This window comes from Acomys minous (assembly GCF_964271855.1).
Source record: "Acomys minous genome assembly, chromosome: 3".
Classification (NCBI taxonomy): domain Eukaryota; kingdom Metazoa; phylum Chordata; class Mammalia; order Rodentia; family Muridae; genus Acomys; species Acomys minous.
In genome coordinates this window covers 118,899,554-118,926,106 of record NC_140485.1, presented here as the reverse complement: position 1 = coordinate 118,926,106, position 26,553 = coordinate 118,899,554, and the positions used below count along the sequence as shown (strand labels likewise).

The 26,553-nt window shown below is 46.0% G+C and overlaps 1 protein-coding gene across 3 annotated transcripts in view; it reads right to left on the bottom strand.

Annotated features, from left to right (window-relative positions):
• The window catches only part of PDE7B (phosphodiesterase 7B), a 328,683-nt gene that overhangs the window by 5,048 nt on the left and 297,082 nt on the right, over positions 1-26,553 (bottom strand). For all 3 annotated transcript variants that reach the window (XM_084777572.1, XM_084777571.1, XM_084777573.1), the window contains 4 exons: positions 19,919-20,010; positions 14,030-14,174; positions 9,307-9,403; positions 6,207-6,287 (listed from right to left, as the gene is read on the bottom strand). In XM_084777572.1, coding sequence (XP_084633698.1) covers positions 6,207-6,287; positions 9,307-9,403; positions 14,030-14,174; positions 19,919-20,010 — 415 coding nt within the window. The remainder of the gene's footprint in view (positions 1-6,206; positions 6,288-9,306; positions 9,404-14,029; positions 14,175-19,918; positions 20,011-26,553) is intronic.

Sequence of the window (26,553 nt, the reverse complement as noted above, 5' to 3'; positions counted from 1 at the left end):
TAGGTAGACCCTGTATTGCTAAGCTCATGCCCAGCCCTTTCACACACGCTAGGTAGACCCTGTGCCACTGAGTCTGTACCCAGCCCCTTCGGTACAGATTTGTACCTACCAGAAGAAACTCTGCTCTAGTGACTGCAATGGACAGTTTGATGTTAGACTCCCTAGTTTCTTCAAATCCGCTTCCTGATAGGGTCTTTTTCCACAGCCCTGGCTGGTCTTGAACTCATCCTGACCCTCCTGTCTCAGCCTCTAGAGTTGCTAAGGTTACAGGAGTCTGCACTCACCCAGGTAAAGTGTCTGTTCTCTTACTCATGCAACGCTCACTGCCGTCTAATCCTATCTTACCGTGCGTGTATTTTCTACATAACGAAGATAACGTTTGTATAATGGGGGATTGTCACAAACGTGGATTTATTTATTCTTCACTGCATGTCCTTGAAATGGAAGCATGAAAAAAAAAAGGCAGATTTTTTTTTTGGTCATAACATTTTTTTCCAGCAAACAGCGCTTTATATTTATAAGCGCTTTATATTTATAATTGTGAGGCTTGACCTGACGCCAACATTGGACAAACTGCAGACATTTGGTCTGTGGGGGTGCTGGGGAGATGGGAGGGCAGGCAACAGTGGGAAATGTCATTTACATCTCTGAGGTATCGTAGGTGAAATGTAACTTAAATCTTGTATGGGGTCACTGAGGTAACCCAAGCTCAGGAGTAACACACAGGTTGCAGGTTGGGGGTTTTATGTCTGATGGGTCATGATCACATGGCAACGAGGTAGGTCTGCTCGATCATGATAACAGTAGGAATTTCTCTTTCTACTTGCTATTCTTGAATTTTTTATCATAAAGATCAGATATTTGACATCTTTTTTTTTAAATGAAAAATGAAAGTGTTCTAAAATTCAAAGTGTGGTTTTAGAAAGTACTGCCCCCTAAGTAGAGCAGTTGCAGACCCAACATTAAAAAAAAAAAAAATTCAACCCATTTCCCCCTGTTTTACCCTGGAATTATTTCTGTATTCATACTGGTTTTATGTCAAGGATTTTTGCTCTAGATAGAAAGTGAATTTAAAATCCGAATAAGCATCAGACAAGCGTGGGAAACGGTCACACCACTGTTCTGCCAGGCTCTTGTTTCTCCAGGGATGAGCTCACTGTACCTGGTATTATCCTTCCGGTGTGGTGGGGGGGGGGGGGAGTGGTGTTTTTAAGGCAACAGAGTTTGAAGGAAACATCTTTTTGTCTTCCTATAGATTTCACCAAAGATTCATTTGATTTCCTGTCTTTTGAAAATGCTGGAGAGAGGAGAGGGGTGAGTGTGGAAGAAGGGGGCAAGTGTCGCTTCCTTGTGGGAAAATATGAAGTACTTCAACCGAAAGAAAGTCAAACTTAACTAGGGCTCACACTCGGGAGCATCTCACTTTGGACTGGGATAGGAAAGAGAGAATTAGAGCAACGCATACTTTAACCATTGAGCCATCTCCTGGGGAGATGGAGCAAGGACAGGGGAATTGGATGGCTCACCCAGAGCTAAGGATGTATGAAAAAGTCTCATGGGAACCCATTCATTAGAAATCTAATTCAAAATACAACTTAAAAAGAATTTGAATGGAATTGCCCTGCACAGGTGGGCACCTCCTCGCAGAAGACACGCTTTGTTACACGAAAATTGCAGTACAAGGTATGGAAAGCTGCCCTATGAACTCTTGGTCTGGGGACCCCCCCCCCCGCAGGGGTCTCCAAAGCAGTGTAGACTGTTGCCATGGTTACACACCACAGCTACACGGTAAGAGCCTACTGCAGAAGAGACCACACAATTTGGATGAAAGGCATAGAGAAATAAATCTCAAGCTGACTGGGAAGCTTCTTCCTCCATGGCTACCTTCCATTGTGCCAGAAGATTTGCAGGCTGCTTTGGAGAAGTGAGACTGATGTCTGAGTGTTGGAAACCTGCGTGCTGCTCTCCTGACCTGCCAGACAAGATGGCGCCTATTGGCACTCCAGCAGCATGAATGAAATGAGTGAACCAATTGCTTTCTGATTGGATTCGAGGCCCTGTTCCACAGGAAAGAATTTCTTGTCTGGTATTACAATCCTTAAAAAGTTCATGGCTACAGAGGTCACAGGCCCTAGGGTAGAACATATTATTTCAACAAATGGTCGTGCTGCCCAGCTGTCTTCTATCTGTGCTGATAGATCTGGGCGGCCCCCACCTCTGTCAGAGAAGCCTCCTTCTGCAGTGGACAGCAGTCAAAGTATGAGAAGAGGAGACTGAGTACTGGACATAGAATGAGACATCTAAATTAGCCCGTTCCCTCATGAACTCAGAGCAGCCGTGGGTACTCACACGAGACTCTACAAAGGCTGGTCAGGTAGTGTCCCTGCAGAGATGGGGTAGACAAAATTTAGGCCCTACTCATACTGAGTTCCTTTTGGCAGTGGACAGTTGCTGGAATAGGGCTAACATTTTACTACTACTACTACTACTACTACTACTACTACTACTATTATTATTAAGGATATAAGCACTGACAAGTTTCCCACACTCCAGTGAACACCTCCTCATCCATGCACATATGGTTAAAACTAATTGGACTTGGGTCACAAAACGATAAAAGACCTGAAGTTGGTGTGTGTGTTTGTCTGTGGGTCTGTGTCTGTCTGTGTGTGTACTTGTGTGAGTGTGTGTCTGTGAGGGTGTGTGTGAGAGTGTGTGTGCATGCGTGAATGTGTGTGTGTATGCGTGAGTGAGTGTTTGTGTGTGTGAGTGTGTGTCTGTGTGTGTCTGTGTTCTTGTGTGTGTGTATGTATGTGTCTGTAAGTGTGTGTGTGAGTGTCTATGAGTATGTGTTTGTTTGTTTGTGTGTGTGTGTGTGTGTGTGTGTGTGTGTGTGTGTGTGTGTGTGTTGGGGAGCTATGGGGAAAGTTGGAGGGGGAGATAGGAGTAAATATGATCATATTTCATTACATACATATATGAAATTATCAAAACTAAAAAAAAAGGTTATATATAAGCTTCTCTGTTGGTCAGTACAATAGTCACAGACACAAGATAAGAGGAGGCACTTTATTGGGGAGACTGAGAAGAGAGAAAACAGCTACACTGAATAGGAGCCAGTGGAGAAATGTGTGTGTGGGGGTCTAGAACTTGCCGCCGTATTAGTCTCTTCTGTTTAGTTTTTTCCAGGCTAGTCTGATCTACCTGTCACACTTCCCAGCCTGAACCTGTAAGAGGTGCCAGCTCTGTAGTGGGAAGAGTCACCAGCAGAGCGTTGTTTTACAATCACCTCCTCTTTCTCTTTACTATTGTTGTTCTGATGTGGTAGCCACGGGAGTTCCCTTTTTACTCAATCCTCATCCCATTTCTGAGGCAGTATCTATGGCAACCACATATTACTAAGCTGAAAACCAGGACACATGATGAGACAAAATACGTGTGTGTTTTCATGACAACAACAGGACAGAGCTCAGAGATCAGCCCTGCCTTCCAGATCTAGGCTGTATGCTTAACAGTGTAAAGGTTTTTATTTGGGAACTATGTGATGCAGAGTGTTATAGTCAGTAACCTGGCGAGCTTCTTTCTATCCAGAGTTTATCAAAGGGAGTCTCAGAATTAGGAACGCTACCTATAAAACCCATAACAAAAGGGCTGGGCTCCAGGGGGCCAAGGCTGCACCTCTGTTGCTGCATTGTTACTACCCTGGGTCCTTTTCTTTTCTTTTCTTTTCTCTCTCTCTCTCTGTCTGTCTTTCTTTTCTTTTCTCTTTTTCTTTCTTTTTTTTTCTTTTTTAAGGCAGGCTCTCACTATGTAGCTCTCACTGTCCTGTAGGAGCTACAGGTTAAAGCAGGTTACCCATAAACTTATAGAGATCCGCCTGTCCCTGCCTCCCAAGTGCTGAGAGTAAAGGTGTGTGCCACTGTGCCCCACTGCTCCTAATTCACCTCATCAGGACTTTGGGGCAAATCAGTTTAATTATGGTCATAGCATAAGTATATTGAAGGTGACTTGGGAAAAGTTGGATTATTTTTTAACCTAACCAATCCCACATACATATGAATCTGATTATGTGTGCGTGCCGTTTCTATTAATCTTTGTAGCTGTGTTTGAATGGTTGCTGTTTCCTGACTTTATGACTCACTCTGTGGGGCTACAGATTGGATGCCACCCTCCATGACTGTCAACATACTCCCACTTTCTTCATTGTAAGCTGATTTTTGCCGAGGACCCCTCCCCTCCCAAGGCCAAGGCGCCCTGAGACCTACAGCCCTGTGAATGCAATGGCCTATGTGGGGTCTGGTGCTAGGTGCCGGGGGTGGGTCTTGTGAAGGGAGAGTTTAAGTTGTGCTTGGTCTTAAAGGAAGCACGTCCAGGAAAAGAAAGGCCAGCTTTACATGTAGATAGACTTAGTGTTTTAAGACGTAGGGCAGAAAGAGTTCCCTCACTAAAATGAAAAAGGTAAAAATTTGCCCCCTTTATTTGCATAAAGGTCTTATGTGTCATATGGTTAGATAAAGTAATAATCATTCTGGATACATGGAGACCACACATGACAGCTCAGCACAGTCGACACTTGACAGAGAGTGTGGCTTATGAGAACATGGCTGAAATATGCTTTGAATAGAAAGTGTAGAAACACTGACATCTGGCCACAAGGGGACAGCAGGGCCCTAGGATTTCAGGCCTAGAGACTAGGCCCTTGGAAATAACTGTTGAAAACTGAAAGGGTGCTAAAGCACTTAGCTCACATGGGAGGGGTCTAAAAGCCTGATACATTTGGATTTCCACTCTTCAAACGCTAAAGAGACTGTGAATGGCTAATTCAATTTGACCTAGAGTTTATTCTCTGTATGTGTGGTGTGTTTCTGTGTGTGTATGTGTCCGTGTGGTTGTATATATGTACGTGGTTGCATGTATGCACACAGTTGGAAGCCAGAACAGTGATGGTTGTCTTTCTCATCTGTTCTCCTCTTTATTAGTATTATTTATTTTTTGGTGTATGTGTGCATATATGTGAGTGTGCAAGTGTTTGTGTGTGCTCATGTGTGAATATGTGCATGTGTGCATACATGTGTAAGTGTACATGTGTTTTGCATACATTGTATGCATACCTGTGTATGTGCATATGCATGCATTCATATGTGTGTATGCATATGGAAACCAGAGGTACATTGGGTGTTTTTCCAGATACCTTCCACCTTCATTTTTTAAATTATTCTTTAAAAATTAAAAAAATTGTTTTGTTGTAATTTACACATATGTATGTATGTCTGTGTGTGGGTATGGGCATGTGAGTGAGTGTGTGTGCAACGGCAGCGGGTGAGCCACTGGACATGGGTGCTGACAACCAAACTGGTCCTCTGCAGTAGCAGTACATGCTCTGCGCCACTGAGCCATTTATCCAGCCACGTTTTTTTTGTTTTTGTTTTTTTGAGACAGGGTCTCTCACTAATTGAGCTGCGGCAGCTGGCCAGTGAGCACCAGGCATCCTCTTGTGCGGTGTTCCCCAGTGCTGGCTTCTCATATAGGTTCTGGGGTCTGAGCTGAGAGGCAGGCTCATCCCTGACAGCAATCTCCCCACCCAGTTCTCCTCATGGTTCAAGTCAGGGTCTCTTACTGAACCTGGAGTTTGCCCGGCAGACACTACTGACCAAGTCATCGCTCCAGCGCGTGGATTCTGTTCTTTCTGTGGTGCTAGGGATGGGTCTAGGGCCTTGCACGTCGCATGCAAGTGCTACACCTCTAAGCTTCCCTCCTTGGCCTTTCACACTGGGTCTGGCCTTAGCGGCCCAGCATCCCATCGCCAGGGTTATGGGTGTGCACCTCCGGGCCTCTCTTGATCATCACGCTATTCCAAATCACAAGCTTGGTACAAAAACTTAGTAGTAAGCTAGTTAAGGGCTCGTAACAAACCCCATACCTTAATTGTTCTAATTTTTCAATCGAGAATTATCTAAAAGATTTGCCATGATTAAACTGTTTACTTGGCCCCAGGCATTTAGATCTCTGGAAGGCTGTGTATAATAATAAATGATAATAAATTATTATTATATAATATCATACCATATTATATAATTATACAAGATAATTATATAATAGCCACTATAAATTATATTATAATTAATAATAATGATGATGATGATGATGATGATGTCTGGCAGAGGTGCCAAGCTGTTCATTTTAAGTAAACACAGATTTGGACTCACCAATTTGTATGCTAGGGATTGAATCTTCCTGTTGATTACAAAGAGGACTGATTTCCAGTTCAAATTTCTGTTCAAGGTCACCTAAGAAGAAAGAAGAAGACACACATGGCAGTTCAGCTCCTCATAGAATGCACATCAATGGCCTTAAGGACCATGCTGGGGAAAATTGTTCCTGTCTCTTCCCTTGGGATCTCGGGAAACCCTTTAGGTTCTTGGAGCTTGCGCCTGGAGATGAAAAACCCGTGGGCATCAGTGATGGCTAACACTGGCTCATGTGAGTAGGTGTGCGCATGAGTAGGACAAACTTAAAAAGCACATCTATTTATTCTCTCTGTGTATGTGGCATGCACGCACACGCGGTGTGTGAGTGGAGGTGAGGGACACTCGGTAAGAGGAGACTCTGGGGGTTGTCAGTCTCGGTGGCAGGCGCCTTTGCCATTTTCAGTGATGGAAATGCTTTCTGCACAGTCTGTTCTGGGAACTCTCTGGAGCACATCCAACATACTAGGAACTGAAATTTTAATCTCTTCTTATAAATTTAGCTAGCAGCGTGAGCCTCGGAGATACCACACCAGAAGGTGCACAGGAGGAGCACACGTCCTTCAGAACGCAGCTCGGTCTCTACCACCTTCGGCACTGAGCCGTTCGCTAAACGGTCTCCACCTTTACATGGATTCCTGTGAGATTGTCCTTTCCCTTACTCGCCCGCCAGACAAGTAAGAAACATTTGTAGTCTTCAGGCATTTAATCAAATAGACGTTCTCCTCCAGGGGTGCTGCAGTTGGCACTTAGGCTATCATACTGTAAAGCAGCTATAGTTCTTGGCGGCAACTGTAACCTCCCCTGTGTGTAATTATTTATATAAAGACAAGTTTTGTTGCGGATTAGACAGAGCTAGAGGTGGATGTGCAAGAAAACCTTTTGGAAAAACTAGGTTAATTGTGGAGGTGTCAATCGATATTCACAATTGTACGGAAATTCTACTTTTTTAAAGTGTTGAGGGGCAGAGAGAAGGGGAACCCTAATCTCCACCCTGAGGATCTGACCAGTTTTCTAATTCACAGGGCACCATTTTCTTCTCTGTGTCTGGAGCCTCAATTTAAAGCATTTCTCTTTGTTTAACATAATGTATTAAACCCGTGATAGTTATTCTAGCTGGGCATAGTGGCTGCTGCTTGCAACCCAGCATTCTAGAGCCCGAGGCAGGGATTCGAGTTTGAGATTAGCCTCTGATACTTATTAAGACCCTGTCAAGACCCGACAGCAGCAGCAATAATGACAACGACAATGACAGTGACGGCAGCCACAACAGCAGCAGCAGTAGCAGCAGCAGCAGCAGCAGCAGCAGCAGCAGCAGCAGCAGCAAGAGAGACTAGAATTGTTGACAGAGGCCTGAGTGCCAGGGGCAGGGTGAGATGATTTGGCATTTGAGTCATAACTGAAAGCTGGAATAGGCTCGATCAAGGATGGGGTCATTCCTATAAAGCTAAGACAATCAATGTGGAAGGATCATAGTTCGGATGGGTCGGGTCTAGTCTTCTCAAAGCTTCTAGACTGCAAGACAATTGACTGACAAGGAGTGGGTCTGTGCCTCAGTTCCTTTGTCTGTCAGGAGATGTGCAGTGGGACTTTGTAGCGACTGCAGTGGCAAGAATATCATGCTGCATACAAGCATCTTACGAGGGCCATTTTTCCCCCACAAAGAAGCATCATAGTTACCTTATTGCTCCATGTCACTAATTCCTCGTAGTTTGACTTTGATTCCTGAACTGCATGTCTGCCCAAGTGATGTGACCCCTGCCCCAAGTTGCTTAAAGTCTAAATAAACTGTCCAATGAGCAAAGCTTTAAATCACACCCACACTGGAAGATGGAAACCAAAGCAAACAGGGGAGAGAAGAATCTTGATTTTCAATTCTGTAGTCGAAGCCTCCTCTTCCGCTGCTGTTTCAATAGTTAATACGCCACACGGTGAAGCAAGCACTCGCCCTACGTACTCTGAGACCTTGCTGCTCTAACTCCACCACACTTCCTTTTGTTCCGATGTCAGTAGAGACTTTGTGTCTTGGTCAACTAGAATGGAGTTTTTAACTTCTAATGACACACTGAATGCATACGGACTTCCAGCCACAGGAGTCACGTGAACACTTTGACTCCTAAAGTGTGACAGTGAGCAGAGCCCTCCGGCCCCGTGTGAACCCAGCCCTACTTTGTCTTTTTTCTTTGGAACCATCACGATGTCATTGACACATCTTTCGGTGGATGCTTTTTTTCTTTTTCTTTTTCCAAAGAGGCTCACCGTTGCTGTCTGACCTCCCCACAGAGCTGGCGTGTAAGACACTTCAAGCTTTATTTGTTCCCAGCCTCTTAAACCTGATCCTGTCACTAGCAGGAGGGTGCTGCTGATGCCCGAACAAACATCCTGAATGTTGAAACGCAGCCTGAAGAAACAAGGCTGTGATTCAAGGCCTACCTCCCACCCAACGTCAAGACTCTGTTTGCTGATTTACTGCCTTCCTTCTGAAGGAAGGTAATCACTGAAAAGTTATGCTCTGCCTTAGGACCGTTTGTCTTTTCACAGAAAAACCCACATATGTTATTGTTGAAACTATGTTCGAATGGTTTAACTCAGTCCTTGGCTAATTTTGACCTATTTCATTGGAAAATTGAAGAACCTAAGAAGGCTCTAAAGTGTCCTATCAGAATGGAAGATGCTGGCCTCCAAACAATGCTTAGCCTTTAGGCTTTGCTCAACTACTTAAAATGAAGGTCAGGGCAAAAATCAAACTGCCCATCATAATGTTATAGCCACAGAGGAAAAAAAATATACGGCTGTCTGTGTGTGCCTGTATATATCTTGCTTTCATTCATTGTATTGTGTCATTATTAGTTGTTTTTATAGTAAGTCTGTGATATTTATTTAAATTTTTCTTCCCCATGAAAGGGTTGGATGGTTCACAAGAGAGTTAAAGAAAAAGGCTACAATAATCAAAGTTGGTGAAAGAACAAATGTCATGACAGATTACCCAATGCTGTTTTATTAGGCTAATTGCCCAAAAGGAGAAGGGGGAGAGGAAACCTCGGCTGTGGGATCCACTAACCTTGCCTGTAGAATTCTTCACAGACCCTTTCACTCCACTGCTTGCTCATCTCCCAGATTCGACAAGGATTGCAAATGTCAGCACACTTCAAGGCGATCTGAGAACAGACAGGGTAGGGACGGGCTGTCAGAGGGTGTCTCTTCAGCAGCAGATGTACCCCAAGCCAAAGGTGCTGCCAGGTCCGCCTGTCTGTCTCATGGTACCAAGCCCGTATTTACAGAGGGCCTCCCCGACATGCCTCCTCAGGAAACAACTGTTATTCATAACTGCACAAAACACTTCATTCAGAACTCCCACTTTATAGCATTGAGGAGAGAAGAGCCATCATCCAAGGACACAGCTCTCCCAAGAAGACCTGGGGTGGGCAGGCCAATGAAAGCCTTGCTCTGGCTCCTTCTGTTGTTCCCTCTTCTGAGGCTGCAAGGATCTGGCCACAGATCGTTTGCAAGTCACTCTTTTTTTTTAAATTAATTTATTCTCTCCTATGTTACATCATCCTGATTGCAGTTTCCCCTGTACCCCGATCTCCTCCATCCCCTGCACCTCCTCCATACCATCCCCCACCTCCTCCATACCATCCCCCACCTCCTCCATACCATCCCCCACCTCCTCCATACCATCCCCCACCTCCTCCATCTCATCCCACCTCCTCCATACCATCCCCCACCTCCTCCATACCATCCCCCACCTCCTCCATACCATCCCCCACCTCCTCCATACCATCCCCCACCTCCTCCATCTCATCCCACCTCCTCCATCTCATCCCACCTCCTCCATCTCATCCCACCTCCTCCATCTCATCCCACCTCCTCCATACCATCCCCCACCTCCTCCATCTCATCCCACCTCCTCCATACCATCCCCCACCTCCTCCATACCATCCCCCACCTCCTCCATACCATCCCCCACCTCCTCCATACCATCCCCCACCTCCTCCATACCATCCCCCACCTCCTCCATACCATCCCCCACCTCCTCCATACCATCCCCCACCTCCTCCATCCCATCCCCCACCTCCTCCATCCCATCCCCCACCTCCTCCATACCATCCCCCACCTCCTCCATCCCATCCCCCACCTCCTCCATACCATCCCCCACCTCCTCCATACCATCCCCCACTTCCTCCATACCATCCCCCACCTCCTCCATACCATCCCCCACCTCCTCCATACCATCCCCCACCTCCTCCATACCATCCCCCACCTCCTCCATCCCATCCCCCACCTCCTCCATACCATCCCCCACCTCCTCCATCCCATCACCCACCTCCTCCATACCATCCCCCACCTCCTCCATCCCATCCCCCACCTCCTCCATACCATCCCCCACCTCCTCCATACCATCCCCCACCTCCTCCATACCATCCCCCACCTCCTCCATACCATCCCCCACCTCCTCCATCCCATCCCCCACCTCCTCCATACCATCCCCCACCTCCTCCATCCCATCCCCCACCTCCTCCATACCATCCCCCACCTCCTCCATCCCATCCCCCACCTCCTCCATACCATCCCCCACCTCCTCCATACCATCCCCCACTTCCTCCATACCATCCCCCACCTCCTCCATACCATCCCCCACCTCCTCCATACCATCCCCCACCTCCTCCATCCCATCCCCCACCTCCTCCATACCATCCCCCACCTCCTCCATCCCATCCCCCACCTCCTCCATACCATCCCCCACTTCCTCCATACCATCCCCCACCTCCTCCATACCATCCCCCACCTCCTCCATCCCATCCCCCACCTCCTCCATACCATCCCCCACTTCCTCCATACCATCCCCCACCTCCTCCATACCATCCCCCACCTCCTCCATCCCATCCCCCACCTCCTCCATCCCATCCCCCACCTCCTCCATACCATCCCCCACTTCCTCCATACCATCCCCCACCTCCTCCATTCCATCCCCCACCTCCTCCATACCATCCCCCACCTCCTCCATACCATCCCCCACCTCCTCCATACCATCCCCCACCTCCTCCATCCCATCCCCCACCTCCTCCATACCATCCCCCACTTCCTCCATACCATCCCCCACCTCCTCCATCCCATCCCCCACCTCCTCCATACCATCCCCCACTTCCTCCATCCCCCACCTCCTCCATACCATCCCCCACCTCCTCCATCCCATCCCCCACCTCCTCCATACCATCCCCCACCTCCTCCATCCCATCCCCCACCTCCTCCATACCATCCCCCACTTCCTCCATACCATCCCCCACCTCCTCCATACCATCCCCCACCTCCTCCATACCATCCCCCACCTCCTCCATACCATCCCCCACTTCCTCCATACCATCCCCCACCTCCTCCATACCATCCCCCACCTCCTCCATACCATCCCCCACCTCCTCCATACCATCCCCCACCTCCTCCATACCATCCCCCACCTCCTCCATACCATCCCCCACTTCCTCCATACCATCCCCCACCTCCTCCATACCATCCCCCACCTCCTCCATACCATCCCCCACCTCCTCCATCCCATCCCCCACCTCCTCCATCCCATCCCCCACCTCCTCCATACCATCCCCCACCTCCTCCATACCATCCCCCACCTCCTCCATACCATCCCCCACCTCCTCCATACCATCCCCCACCTCCTCCATCCCATCCCCCACCTCCTCCATACCATCCCCCACTTCCTCCATACCATCCCCCACCTCCTCCATACCATCCCCCACCTCCTCCATACCATCCCCCACCTCCTCCATACCATCCCCCACTTCCTCCATACCATCCCCCACCTCCTCCATACCATCCCCCACCTCCTCCATACCATCCCCCACCTCCTCCATACCATCCCCCACCTCCTCCATACCATCCCCCACCTCCTCCATACCATCCCCCACTTCCTCCATACCATCCCCCACCTCCTCCATACCATCCCCCACCTCCTCCATACCATCCCCCACCTCCTCCATCCCATCCCCCACCTCCTCCATACCATCCCCCACTTCCTCCATACCATCCCCCACCTCCTCCATCCCATCCCCCACCTCCTCCATACCATCCCCCACCTCCTCCATCCCATCCCCCACCTCCTCCATACCATCCCCCACCTCCTCCATCCCATCCCCCACCTCCTCCATACCATCCCCCACTTCCTCCATACCATCCCCCACCTCCTCCATACCATCCCCCACCTCCTCCATACCATCCCCCACCTCCTCCATACCATCCCCCACTTCCTCCATACCATCCCCCACCTCCTCCATACCATCCCCCACCTCCTCCATACCATCCCCCACCTCCTCCATACCATCCCCCACCTCCTCCATACCATCCCCCACTTCCTCCATACCATCCCCCACCTCCTCCATCCCCGTCCACTCCTCCTTCATTTATTTTCAGAAAAAGTCAGGCCTCCCAGGGATATCAACCAAACATGGCATATGCTTGCAGTAAGCTGCAGTAAGACTAGGCACCTCCCTTCATATTAAGGCTGGATGAGGCAACCCAGTAGGAGGAAAAGGGTCCCAAAAGCAAGCAAAAGAGTGACAAATAGTACCCCTCCACTGCTTCCTCTGTTAGGAGTCCCACAAAAATACCAGCTATACAACCATAACACACACACACACACACACACACACACACACACACACACACACACACACACACAAGGCCTAGGTTAAACCTCCCTGATTGTTGTTGGCTCAGTTTCAGTGATGGATGTCACTCTTATGTCCACACAGCAGAAAGGGTTGGACTTGATCCAACTCAACAATTCAATTCGCTTATTTTTATCTGAAAAGCTGTAAACCTCATCTGAGCAAGAAGTCAGGGAGGAAAGGAGTCAAAGGCGAGCTGGACAGGCCTCAGGTGAAGGACGGCTACTGGCTTTCCTGGGTTTGATGGCACCATGATTAACAATATGCCCTCACATTACAGACTCCGCCCTTCAACAGCACAGCCGTCACACTGATTAATGTTCTGTCAAGGCACAGAACTTGGTAAATGCAGGTGACTCAGGGCAAAGCCCTTGCTGTGGCATTCCTGGTAAATTCTGTTCCCCCAGGGTGTGATTCGGAGCTCTGTTTTGTGTAGAGTAGTACCTATACAAGAGTATAGAGTGACCCTCCCCCAATAAGCTCCTGTATGTGAATGATTGGTTTCCAGTGGTGGAACTGTTTGGGAAGGATTAGGGGGTGTGGCCTTGTTGGAGGAGGTGTGTCCCTGGGGATGGGTTTGAGATTTCAAAAGCCCACAACATTGCCAGTTGGCGTTTCTCTCTCTGCCTCATAGTCTCAACAGGTAAGCTGTCGGCTATTGCTCCAGCACCATGTTTGTGCAGACTGTCAGACTCCCTGCTACGACATCATGGAGTCACCCTCTGAAATGGTAAGCAGACTTCCAATTTAATGTTTTCTTCTGGAAGTTTCCTTGGTTGTTGGCACGTCTTTACAGCGACAGATAAGTAATTAAGCAAAGGATTGTACACTTGCTGTTATATGCAACCTTCCATCGAGGTCACTGTGACGAGGCAGTTAGCAAAGAAGGAAAAACGAGGGACTTTCTACTTTCTGAAACCATGATTTTGCTTGTTTGGAAAGCACTCAACCACCGCGAGTGTCTTCTCGAGCATTTAACAAAGTAGGTCATGACTCTGACTTCACCGAGGACGGTAGCTCCTTCTCAAACGTGCTAAAAGCATTGATCACTTTTAGCGATCCCTAAGTGTCTTCAAGCGGCCAGGCGAGGTGGCTTTTGTTGCTTACCTGAAGCATAAAGTGTCTGTCCTGTGCGCTGTCCAGTCTCAGGTCTTCGTTGTGGAGGTGAGCTTTCAAGCGCGTCAGAAACTCGTTCTGTCTGTTGATGTCTGTGGCCAAGATCAGGGAGCCCAGCTGCTGTTCGATATCCTGTCTGCATGTGAAAGAACGGAAGAGAAAGACACACTTACACAGCCGGTCCCGCTCAGGGCGCTTGATTCTCTCACCACCACCACGTGGCTTGCCTCGCTAGCCCTTAATTTGTTTACCACAGGGGATCTCAGCTGCTCACAGCCTGAAAGTGAGGCTTCTGTCAGAGCTGCACAGAGAGGCTGGGACCTTGGGCGGGTGAAGTCACGTTCACTGCGCATTCCCACCGCTGCCATGGGGGAAATGTGAAAGAGTAAAGAAGAAAAGCCTGCTCTAAAAGGAGCACACAAAGCTTGGAAGGAACCACAAGCATCTGGGTTATGCCTTTCAAGAGGTCAAAGTAGTGTCAACCTTAAGACGTTCACAGAGAAAGAGAAGGTGGTGGCAGCTGTCTTAATGTTTAAAAATATTTATTTTTTTATCTTGTTTATCTGTGGTGTGTGTGCGTGTGTGTCTGTGTGCCATTCCACATGTACGACAGCACCCACACTGGCCAGAAGAGGGCATTGGACTCCCTGGAGCTGCTGTGGGTGCTGCAAACTGGAGTCCTCTGGGAAGAACAGTAAGAGCTGTTAACCAGTGAACCACCTTCCCAGCTGAGTGGTCACAATTTGGGAGACAAGAATGGTGATGGTATTATGGGGTGGATGAGTCAGTAACAACACAAAATAGACCGCAATAGGACTTAAAGGCAAACCCGCCACCATTGTAAACCAGCAGGAAAGAGACACGTTGGTACACACGTGGCACAGCAGAACTGGGACATTTTACAGAAATAGTGAAGGTGAGAGAGCCTTGTTTCTCACACAGAGATCAATAGAGTAACTGGGGTTCAAGTTCACCCCTAGAAACAGATGGTGCCTAAAGCACAGCGCGTGGCACGCGGCTGGGCCGATCAGAGTCAAGATACCCTCATAATTCCCACGCAGCCCAAGAACTTTGCCTGCCCTGACTACCCCCTAAGCTCTGTTTTACTGCTCTTTCTCTACTGACTTAGGCCACTGCGCATGACTAACAAAATGCTTTAACTTTATCTGCTTTCAAATTCTAAGTTATATGGTATATATTAACGTGCTTTGTGGGTAGGCTTTGCACTATTTATTTTTTTTTAACTTAATTTTATTCTTTGAGAATTTCATATATGCGTCCAGTGTATTTTCACCAAATCCTCCCCTTGTCCCTTCCCTTCACCCTGGCCTTCCTCCCTCTCAATTTCATGCCCTCCCTTCCTTGGTTAACGTGAGCCCAGCGGTGCTGTCCGGATGTACATGGCTGTGTACGGTCACTAGCTAGAGCGTGCTGCTGTTTTGGTTGCTGTTGCTTTGAGACAGGGTTTCATATAGTCCCGGTAAGGCCTAACCTTCCTATGCAGCAAGGCTGATCTTGAACTTCCGGTACTCCTGCCTCCACTTCCCAAATACGGAATTTCAGTATCATGCCCACCATGTCTGCCTCATGTCTTATCCTTTTGGCTTGAAGTTATGCTTTCAAATTCATCCGTGTTGGCGTGTAGGCTCTAATACATCATGTTCACTATTTTATTGTAGTCTCTTATAATAATAAACTATACTGTGCATATCTATTTTTGATGGCCAGTTCAGGGGCTCCTAGTTTCTGCCCCATAAACACACTGATGTAGTTCCACTTATGCAGGCACAAAGGTCACTCTTGGGTGTGCAGTCAGGAGTGAAATTTCCAGATCATGGGGTGTGTTCACCTCTGATTTACAAGACATAAACAAGTACAATGTGTCTGGGGAGTAACTGAGAAATTAGTGTAAAAATAATTTGACAGTAGAAATGAGATGACAAAGAGCTCATCTGCAAACTTGTATTAACATGTTAGCAAGGATGCAACTAGAAATATATATATATATATAAAGATACTTATATTATGGTTGCTTATAGTAACAAAGCATCTTAGGGGGAAAGAATCCATGAGTAGGAGATTATAACTGCTGCATTTATGCTGTGCAACTATTAAATATTATATTTATTGATATGCAAAATTTTATGTTTTATTGCATAAGAAATCAGGATGCAAAGAATATGAAGTGTGACCTCAGTGGTAAAAGAGAGTAAGTTATATGTAAAGGAGATTTATGGTTGATTCCTTTTTCTTTATATTTCTAAATATTGTATGCATTTAAAAATATGAGCAGTTTTACAATCAGAAATTATAACATGTTAATTAGGAAAAATGTATCCTGAGTCCAAGACAATTTGACTTAATTTGAAAGACAAATTAAGAACCTCAAGTAATATTTGCAACACATAAAAATGGTTATTATACATAATATACAAAGAGTTCTTACAAATGAATAACAGTGATAAGAAAATAGGAAACGAGTAAAAACATTGTCTCTAAATAAATAGCAATGTTTACTAAATATATAAAACCTTTCAATGTCAGCTTATGTAAAAGATTCATTGTGATTGAAGAGAAGCTGTCAGGCTGTGTGTGTATGCGTGTGTGTGTGTGTGTGTGTGTGTGTGTGTGTGTGTGTGTGTGTGTACACATATGTGTGAATATTGCAAATATGTAAAATGCCATAAACAATATAGCTCAATTTGGGAGATACTGTGATACTCTGAATTTTAGAGGTTCTTGTTACATATTATCACATTGTTTTTTAAGAAGCTGTGTTGCCATTGATGACATTAATGAATTACAAGAAAATCTACCAACAAACAATCACAGTTCGGGGAAAGATATGCATTGTAGATGTCAAGATTTTTGGGAAAATAATATTTTGGTATATCTGCAATTCTGTTTTCAGATGATAAATATGATAAATGCCAGTTTTCAAATGGAATGCATGAGTTGTGTGTAATCAGGCATTCAACCTAAAGAAAGATTTGATCGTGTGGCTGGAGAGATGGCTCAGAGGTTGAGAGCACTGGCTGATCTCCAGAGGTCCTGAGTTCAATTCCAGCAACCACACGGTGGCTCACAAGTATCTATAATGTGATCTGGTGCCCTCTTCTGGCATGCAGGAGAGTATATGCAGGCAAAAAACACTATATACATAATAAATAAATAAATATTTAGAACAAACAAAAAGAAAGATTTGATCATGTTTCTTTACTACACTTTTATAAGTCTCATTTTCCAAGAGACAGAAATCCCTTATTTCAGAATCATGTTATGGCTTTTTGGCAGCAATACAAATATGAACAAATATTTTCAAGAATGAAAATCTCTCACTTAAAAATAATGCTTTATCTATGTAACTGCTTTGTGACTGCATGCACATATATGAGGAAATATTTTCAAGACTGAAGCAAACTACAGGTAACATTAGAGTAAAGACTCCTTGAGAGCTACTTTATAGCTTTCATCGGGTGGATAGTGACGTATCACTGTCTCAAGTACAGTGCAACACTAGTTTATGTTCCCTCTTATTATAAAAAATGTTATTCATAATGAAATAATTTGGAAATCATCTAATGTCCAAACAGCAATGAATAATCACATCTATTTGGATACAGTATTGACAAACAGTCAGCACAGTAACTTTCAGTCACACATTGGGTGGTGTAGAAAAAGGCCTTTATTACAGTAAATGGACACTATTAGACGGCTGGGGTGACCAATGCCTATAACCTCATCACTTGAGAAGCTGAGGCAAGAGAATTGATGTGAGTTTGAAATCAGCTTGGATTATGGAGTGAGACTGATCCTGTCTCAGAAAATTCCAGAAAGAAGGGGATGGAAGAATGTTCAGTGGTTGCGAGCACTTGCTGCTCTTGCCAAGGACTTGAGTTTGGTTCCCAGCACCCACACTGGATGGCTCACAAGTGCCTGTAACCAGCCTCAGCTGCAGTAAGGACCCTGTCTCCTGGCCTCTGAGTGACTTATATGCATGTAGTATGCGTACGGACACACAGGCACACACATGAACCAAACCAAACCACAAACAAAGCTGAAAAGAACAGCACATGAAACCTGCATGTATGTCTTGCGTTTTGTTGAAATGGGGTTGTACTTAAAAAACAAAAACAAAAACAAAAACAAAAAAACAAAAAAAACCACTGCTAGGAAATATAGCTGCTGGGTTAATGCTGACTACTCCCCCTGGCAGGGTCGCCAGAACTTGTACTTTTCTTCTTTGAACTGTGTGAACCTGTCAGTGTTCTGTCTACTGTTTTGTTAATCAGAAACGGCAACCTCATTGTGCTTCTAAATGAGCACCTGTCTCAGCTTTCTGTAGTTCTTTCATTGATCATAGCTGGCTTCCCAAAGGTCAGGAAAATAACTCTAAAGTACTTCCTCGAGAGTAGAAAAGCTAATAACGATGAATATAACTTTTGTTATAGAGTCCGTTCACAATTATCATTATGTACGGATTAGTCTTCCAGCCACGGCAATTTGTGACGGCAGCATCTCACAAAGACACTGTGGCTCAGGAATAAATGGTATTTGTAATGCAAGCCATAGGTGTGAGAGGGAGTGCGAAGCAGTGAGAAGGGCCGGGGGGGGGGCGGGGGGGGGACTGTTTGGGGGGGCTGCTCATACTGGGCTGGTTGTTTCTTCTCTCCATTTATCCCCCCATTATATTCCTTTCCTGCCCTCCTTCCTTTCTTCCTGTTTTGTTTTTGTTTATTTTGCTTTTTTGTTTGGCCTTTTGTTTGTTTTATTTCCAGGCCTCAGTTCCTCCTGTAAGTTGAACATTTCCTTCTGGAGCACACTGCCCGTTGTCGTATGGCAGAACGTCACTCTGACCTGGATCCCTAGCTTCGGCATGTACTTAAGAAAATGACTGGTTTTTGCCATTCACCTAACTCCCTTGGGTCATGTACATTTTCGTGAAAGAGTTCAGACTTAGTGGTGGTGTCTTAAAACAGTATATTGGCTAAGTTGGGGACCATGAGGTAAACGAGCAAATAGTAAACTATGGAAATTAATATTTTCTGCTTAAAAGGCAAAAGACAGCTAACCGTGGTGATGCTCACTTTAATCTCAGCACATGTGAGGCAGAGGCAGGAGGATCTCTGAGTTCAAGGCCATCCTGGTCTACAGAGCAAGTTCCAGGACAGTCAGGGCTACACAGAGAAATCCGGTCTTGGGGAGGAAAAAAAAAAGACAACAAACAAAAATACATAAACCCACAAAAGACATTAAGGAGAGAGAGAGAGAGAGAGAAAAAAAAAAGGCTGAGGTCAATTCAGTTGACAAATCCATTTAATTTAATTTGTTTTGTTTATTTTTTGAAGTGGAGATTTTTCTCTTTAGCCCAGACTGCCCTCAGTCTCAAAATGATCCTCCTGTCCTAACTTTAAACTGCTAGAAATATAGGCGTGAGTTACACACAGTTTAATAAAACATTTCTGGCTCCTCGTTTCCCCTGAGGCCGGCAATGACAAAGCACACTTCACTGGCCTAGTCCTTAATCTAGCTTGCAAATTCCTATGTTTCTTCTTGACAAATATTTATTCTTTGAATCTAAGCGGGAGGACGGTTTTGCTAACACAAGAGACAGGGATTTGGCAAAGCAGAGCCTTGTTGCTGAAGAGTGTAAAACAGGAGGGCTGTTTATTATCCTTCCCTCCGACTTTAGGTCATGGACCGACCATGCCAGACCCTTTCAGAGTGCACAGAGAGATTCTGGTTTCTGGGTTTTGGTACCTGACACGGGATCTCTCACCGGACAACTAAGTGAGGGCAGGACACCCAGCAGCTGATGTAGGGGTCCCCAGCACGCCACCATTAGACCTCTCATCCACGGTACAACTCCGCAGCACTTACGTCATTTCCTTTGGCAAGTGAGCCAGAAGCCTCGATTCCCGAAGCATGCCGATTGTAGATCGCCAGTGGTGATTCTCCAATACAGACATATTCTAGAAAGAAAGAGAACAAGAGCTGCAAAGGAGACAAGCACTAGATAGTGATCGTTCTCAGCTGAGCACACCTTGGAGGAGGCCAGTTGTTTTTTCTTTCCAGCCAGAGGCCGACCCTGACCGGAAAAGAAAACCAAAGTAAAAGGGCCATGCCTGGGCCCTGCCCTCAGGCTGCAGACCAAACCGGCCAGAGGTGGGTGTCACAGCTTCCGGTCTCATCTGCTGTGCTGACCACGGCTGGCAAGAACCTCTTGTCCCCCAGCTTTCACGGCAGTTGGCAACACACTCTGGCGTCTGAGCCCAGCTCAGTACTGTTTTGATTATTGGTCAAGTGGCGGTTCTTTTTACAAAAGATTTTATTTTTAGTTACGTATGCGTGCTCACGGGTCCAGGTGCCCTCAGAGGTCAGAAGAGGGCATTGGCTCTCCTGGAGCTGGAGATACAGGAGCTGTAAGCTACTGGACTCTAGTGCTGGGACTCTTTGTGTCCTCTGTAGGAGCTGCCTGCTGAGCCATCTCCGTAGCCCCCAGTGATGGATTTTTATGCGCACTAAAATTTAAGAACCGCTGTTGAGACACTTTTGTCTACCTTCATGACCAGAATATTGGCATTTAGCCTATGAAGTCTGAAATGACATCTATAGTGTTTTCCTTGTCTACTATTCTGATAATCTCCTTTGGGGGAACATCCATTGTATCTAGCTTCTCCCCTGAGAAATGTGCCTTTTTCTTTCTCTTTCCGTCTTTTTGGTTTTTCTGAGGTAGAGTTGCAGAATTTACAGGCTGTCCTTGTTAATATCTAGCCCAGGCTGGCATTTAGCTGTCAAATTTCCTGCCTCAACCTCCCGAGTTCTGGGATTATAGGTATGTACCACCAAGCCCAGCCTCTGTAGTACTTTAAGAGTAATTTTAAAGTAATAAAATATAACATAAAAAGATAACATTATCTAACAGTGAAGGAAAACTGTTCAGTGAGGTTCCTTATGTAGTGAGGGTTGTAGAGATAGAAAGTGGGCTGGCGCTTGCCTGGGGTGGGAGGGACGGGAGGATGGAGAGTTTTTGCTTAATGGATACAGAATTTTATAAGATGTTCTAGAGATGCTGGGTGATAATGACTGCGCACCACTATAACTGCACTTAATACCACTGCATTGCATATTTCAGAGTGGCTGAAATGGTACATTTTATAGTGTGTATTTTATCACAGTTCAAAAAGAAAATTAAAGGGACAGAAGTAAGGAAAACTGTTGTTCTAAGTTTGCTTCCTCTTACTGTGATAAAGACTAAGACCAAGGGCAGCTGGGATGAAGGATGTTTTATCTTACAGCTTTATCTCACTTCTAAACAATGTCACTTAGTGTTAGTCCTCCGCTGAGGGAGCTCAGAGCAAGAACCTAGAGGCAGGGGCCAGAGAGGAACACTGCTCCTTAGCTTGCTCCTCATGGTTTGCTTATCCTCCTTTCTTAGCCTACCTAGGACCACTTGTTCAGGGGTGGCACTGGCCCCCTAGTGAGCTGGATCCCTCCACGACAGCTCATTCATCAAGAACACAAACTACAGATTGCCAAAGGCTAATCTGATGGAGGCATTTCCTTAAGGAGATTCCTCTTCCCAGATAACTAGCTAAAAAAGCAAAGCAAAAACACAAGCCTAAGGAGATCACACAAGTCATACAATTCTCGACTTGTTTGTAGCAAATGAGAAGAGAGTGTCCGCGAATGACACAAGCCATGGTCCCCTAAAAACAAACAAACAAACAGAAAGAGTTTGAGAAAACCGCACCTATTCTTGCTTCTGAAATCTCCCCATGACTGCTGTGATGAGCGCCTCAAGCCTGTGTCTTGAGCCCACAGCCATTATTTTTATCTACCACTTGACCACGTCTGAGCCAGTGATGACATTTTAGTACCTTCATCTCCTTGTTTATTATTTCCTTTTGGGCATGGGCCACACTCAAACCAAGGAGAATGTTTGTTAGAAGTAACGTGCTAGACTAATTTGTTCTGATTGTAAAGATTTATGAGCACAGAGAGCGATAGGTCAGAGTGATGTAAGAGGCGCACAGTGCTGCGGTGACATTTAACTCACTCGCTCATTGAGTTCACTTGCCAGACTCATTCAAGCAGATGCAGACACGAGCTACCTCGCAGGAGTGTTTCCAGGGGCCAAAAACTGTAACAAGACCTAATGCCAAATGACACTACATCTCTGTTGAGTGGAACGAAAGTGTCAGGAGGATGGCCGGAGGCACTTGTTCTGCATGCCAGCCTGACTTAACATCTCCATTAACAATCTTCCTGAAGACAAGAGTATGAGCCTACTTAGGAAAGTTGCTGGTGAGAGTGTGTTTGGGCAGAAGTACCAAGGAAACGAGAGGAGACTGAGCAGACTGGGAAGACGACACAGGTGAAGGTGACTGTGATTGCAGACTCATGTGGGCAGTCTTATACAAACAACAGTTTGGTCAGGACGGTGTTGGAACCAGGGCCATTCCTCTGGCTTCAAAGGAATAAGAAAGGAAGGGCAGTGACGAGAGGGCCATACCAAGCACTGTCTTTGGGCTAAGCGAGCACTTTATTTTACCTCATTTAATGCTCACTTAGCCCTTGGATGTTCTTAACTCAGGTATAATAAACACTTATCCAGGGAAGCAGCGTGTGGGGCTGGCACCCATAGCGGTGTGGCTAAGGAACATCCTAGACTTATGCCCGCCAGTGTGAAGACCTGGACCACGCCCACACTCCTTCTTGTCTTCCAGGGATTTCCTCTGTGTTGCTGTATCTAAGCGCCCAGAAGCCAGAACTCCATAAGCTCATGAATACCTACAATTAGACTTAGTTTTACCCTCACTTTTCAGAAGTGATATCTAAAAATGTAAGCCATCCAGTCTGTCCTGTTTATTTGTAAACATTAGGGTTTTTGTTTGTTTGTTTGCTTGTTTGTTTTTTCCGAGACAGGGTCTCTCTGTGTAGCCTTGGCTGTCCTGGACTTGCTTTGTAGACAAGGCTGGCCTCGAACTCACAGCAATTCGCCTGCCTCTGCCTCTTGAGTACTGGGATTAAAGGTGTGTGCCACCATGCCCTGCTAACATTAGCATTTTAACATCTTGTTTTTGCATGCTAAATGTGTTCAGGGAATCTAAAAGCCATTTAATTTGAATGTCTGTTCCTTTCTCCTGAAGAAAAGCACAAGAATTAGATGTTATTTAAGTCAGGAATTTTAAATCAGTGATTTACCCCTGTAACTGCTGTTTTCTTTCCTCCCTTGGATATGTGACTAGAACCCAACAGCTCGGGCACGTGCCAGACCACACACATGCTCTAATTCTGAGCTATGCCTCCAGCCCTGGACCTAGAGTATTATTATTTATTCATTTACCGATGTTTGTGTGTGTGGTGTGTGCCTGTGCTTGTACCCATGTAAGGGCCTGGCCTTTCTTGCTCTGTCTTATCCCCAGGAGGCTGTCTCTCTGATCCTGGAGCTAGGCTGGTGCTCAAGCCCTAGAGAGCCTCCTGTTCTGCTCCCTTCCCACCCCTGTGCTAGGGTTATAGGCAAGTACTGCCACACCCAGCCTTCCATGAAGGTGCTAGGAACTCGAATCAGGTCCTTCTGTTCACACAACAAGTGCTCTTACCCACTAGGCCATCTCCTCAGCCCCTAGAAGTTTAGTTTAATGCCATGCATTCATATCTGGAATCTCTTTGATAGCTTTATTATATTTCTCTGCAACAAAAATGGTGCCATAAGCTGAAATTCTAATTTAAAAGATTTCCCCAATTTGGGCCTATAAGAATTAAATAGTTTCTTAGATTGAGTTTATAGTGTGATTGTTATTAGCAGCTTAGCTGCCCTTTAAAAGCACAGGAGTATTGCAAATTTAGGGAAAAATTGTGCTGAATAATCAAAGTTATTGGCAGTTATTTTAGGACAACGATGTGTGCAGTTTGGGGATTCTGGAACCGCCGTCTCAGGAGGCATCTTTCAATATTTCTAATGGTTCATTTAGTGTTTTAAAACCTCAGGCAATATGTGATGAGGCTCAGAGTAAGGAAGAGGCATGCCTAGCTGCTGTAAGAAGGGTGATTTGCAAGGTGGCTGAGAAGCAGAGCGCTGACCTGATGGCCCCGCTGGTGCGGTCCAGGCAGGCCAATAGGAAGGCCTAAATGTGGGTTCTGCACATGGTTCACGCCTGAGAACTGCTTGGAAAGGCTTCACGCGTTCCGAAGGGCACCCATGCAGCATTTGGAAATTGAGGCTAGCCATGACTGCTCTGGGAAGGCGAGGGACAGTTCTTATTCATCTCTGTGCCATAGTATAGACCCCGGTGCCACATAAGGAAGTAAATACTTGTTGAATCGATAAGCCAGTTTTGGAGGCTTCTGCTGTGAAGTCCTCAGACTTTTGTTCAGGGAAGAGATATTTTTTAAATTACTATAGGGGTTGGTTCTTTCATTACATGCTCACAGGTGGCCAGATAAATGGCTCCAGAGGTAAAATATCAGGTGGCAAGTGTTGATCGCGTAGTGCAAGTAAGATCACCATAAGGACTTTTAAAGTCATTCCAACCCATCCTGCACGGTCTGCTCAGCTTACATCACCATAGCAGGAAAAGCAATAGCAGATTCACTAGCACCAGCTGTGCACTGTGTGCTGGACACTGGCAACAGAGTGAATGCGTGCCCGAGGCTTGCTGTCCACCTGAAGCATGGCTGTCTAACCAGGCAGTGGCAGTTTTGATCTGTACACATGGGAGATGAGGGAAGAGACCACCGAGCTTGTATAGGAGACACGGGGAAGATGTACCTGAGAAAAGATGCCCAAGATGAGATCAGTGGTTGAATGAATCAGAGTGGACCCAGCGAGTGTGCACATTATATACTACACGATAGTGCATTTCATTAAAATGGGCAGAAGGAACAGGGTGTGGAGACCCAAAGCAAGAGATACTTTATATCTCTCCTCTTTGTTTGGTCGTATATTTTGTTTTGGAAATGGCCGCATTGTAAGAGACTACACATTTTGCTTAGCTGTCTTCTATTTTGCCTCGCAGAATGTAGGGGTTTTTATTGGCTTTGGTCACCTTTGGCATCCATGGTACCTGGCATGCATTAAGCACTCCACAGAGGAATAATAGGTACAAGGGAGAAACTAAAAGTATTTCTGATTGGTAATTTACTAAGGCTGGGGTAGGGGGGCATGGTGGGCAGAGAGACTTCATGGAATAGAAAGGCTATGATAACCCCAAGGTTCGTGCGGGTACGCTGCGTGTTTGTCTATAGGATCTTGGGGGAGCGGTGGGTTTCTTAGCAGGAGTTTGTGCAGCCAGAATTGGGCTTAAGAAATCTCCTCCTGGTTGTACAATGGGGAAAAAGATTGTAACCAGGCAGCATTGAGTAATGTGAATACGAGCAGCAGGAAGATGTCTATGTCCTGAACCAGGGCAAAGCAAGGGTAAGGACCAAGCCAGTCATCAATATTCCTAGCAAACGGTCAGAAATGACAATGGCTTGTCCCTGGCATGGGAGCAGCCCTGCTGTGACAGGCTTCTCTGAACTTTCACAGTGGCCCATCCCGTAGTCCAAAAGACATAGACGGAGAGAAAGGAGGCACAGTTCCAATACAGCCAGGGCACTTTAATGTCCCCTGGCTCCCTTAGCCGGCTTGGGAAGACACATCCAGTCACATTGGCCTGCCTGCCTTGCAGAAGTGTGAGTTCAGCGATTTCACCTTGACCCAGTGGCAAAGTGTGTTCATATATCAAACGCCACACACTTGCAGCTTTAAGAATAATCTTTTACAATTTATTCGTTTATTATTATTTTTGTGTGTAGTGTGTGTGTGTGTGTGTGTGTGTGTGTGTGTGTGTGTGTGTGTAAGTGTATGTAAGTGTGCAAATCACTCTCCTGCGCATGTGCATCAAGAGGTTAGTGGTCGGCTTTAGGCATCTTCCTTTATTGCTTTGCATCTTGTTTTTGAGGCAGGATCTCTCAGCTGAGCCCAGAGCTGGCAGGTTCAACTGGAATGGCAGTGAGTCTCAGGGCCCCTACTCCCTCTACTTCCCCAGTGCTGGCCTTAGAGGCGTCAACTTCCATGTGGGGATTCAAACTTGGGTTCTCATGCTTGTGTGGCGACCAACTAAACCGTCTCCTGAACCCAAGAATGCCCTTTGTGGCCGTAAGAACTATTAGAATTTTAATTTGGGGGGGGGGCTGGAGAGATGGCTCAGTGGTTAAGAGCACTGTCTGCTCTTCCAGAGGTCATGAGTTCAATTCCCAGCAACTACATGGTGGCTCACAACCATCTATAATGAGATCTGATGTCCTACTCTGCCTGCAGATGTACATGCAGGCTGAGCACTGTATACCTAATAATAAATAAATAAATCTTAAAAAAAGAAAAACAAAAATAATAATTAAAAAAAAAGAATTTTCATTTGGAAAAATAAAACCTATACGACATTCGGATGCAAAACAACTCTCCTCCCTTTTTCTTTTTTCTTTTTTTTTCCCCTCCCTTTTTCCTCTCTGAATTACCAGCTATGATA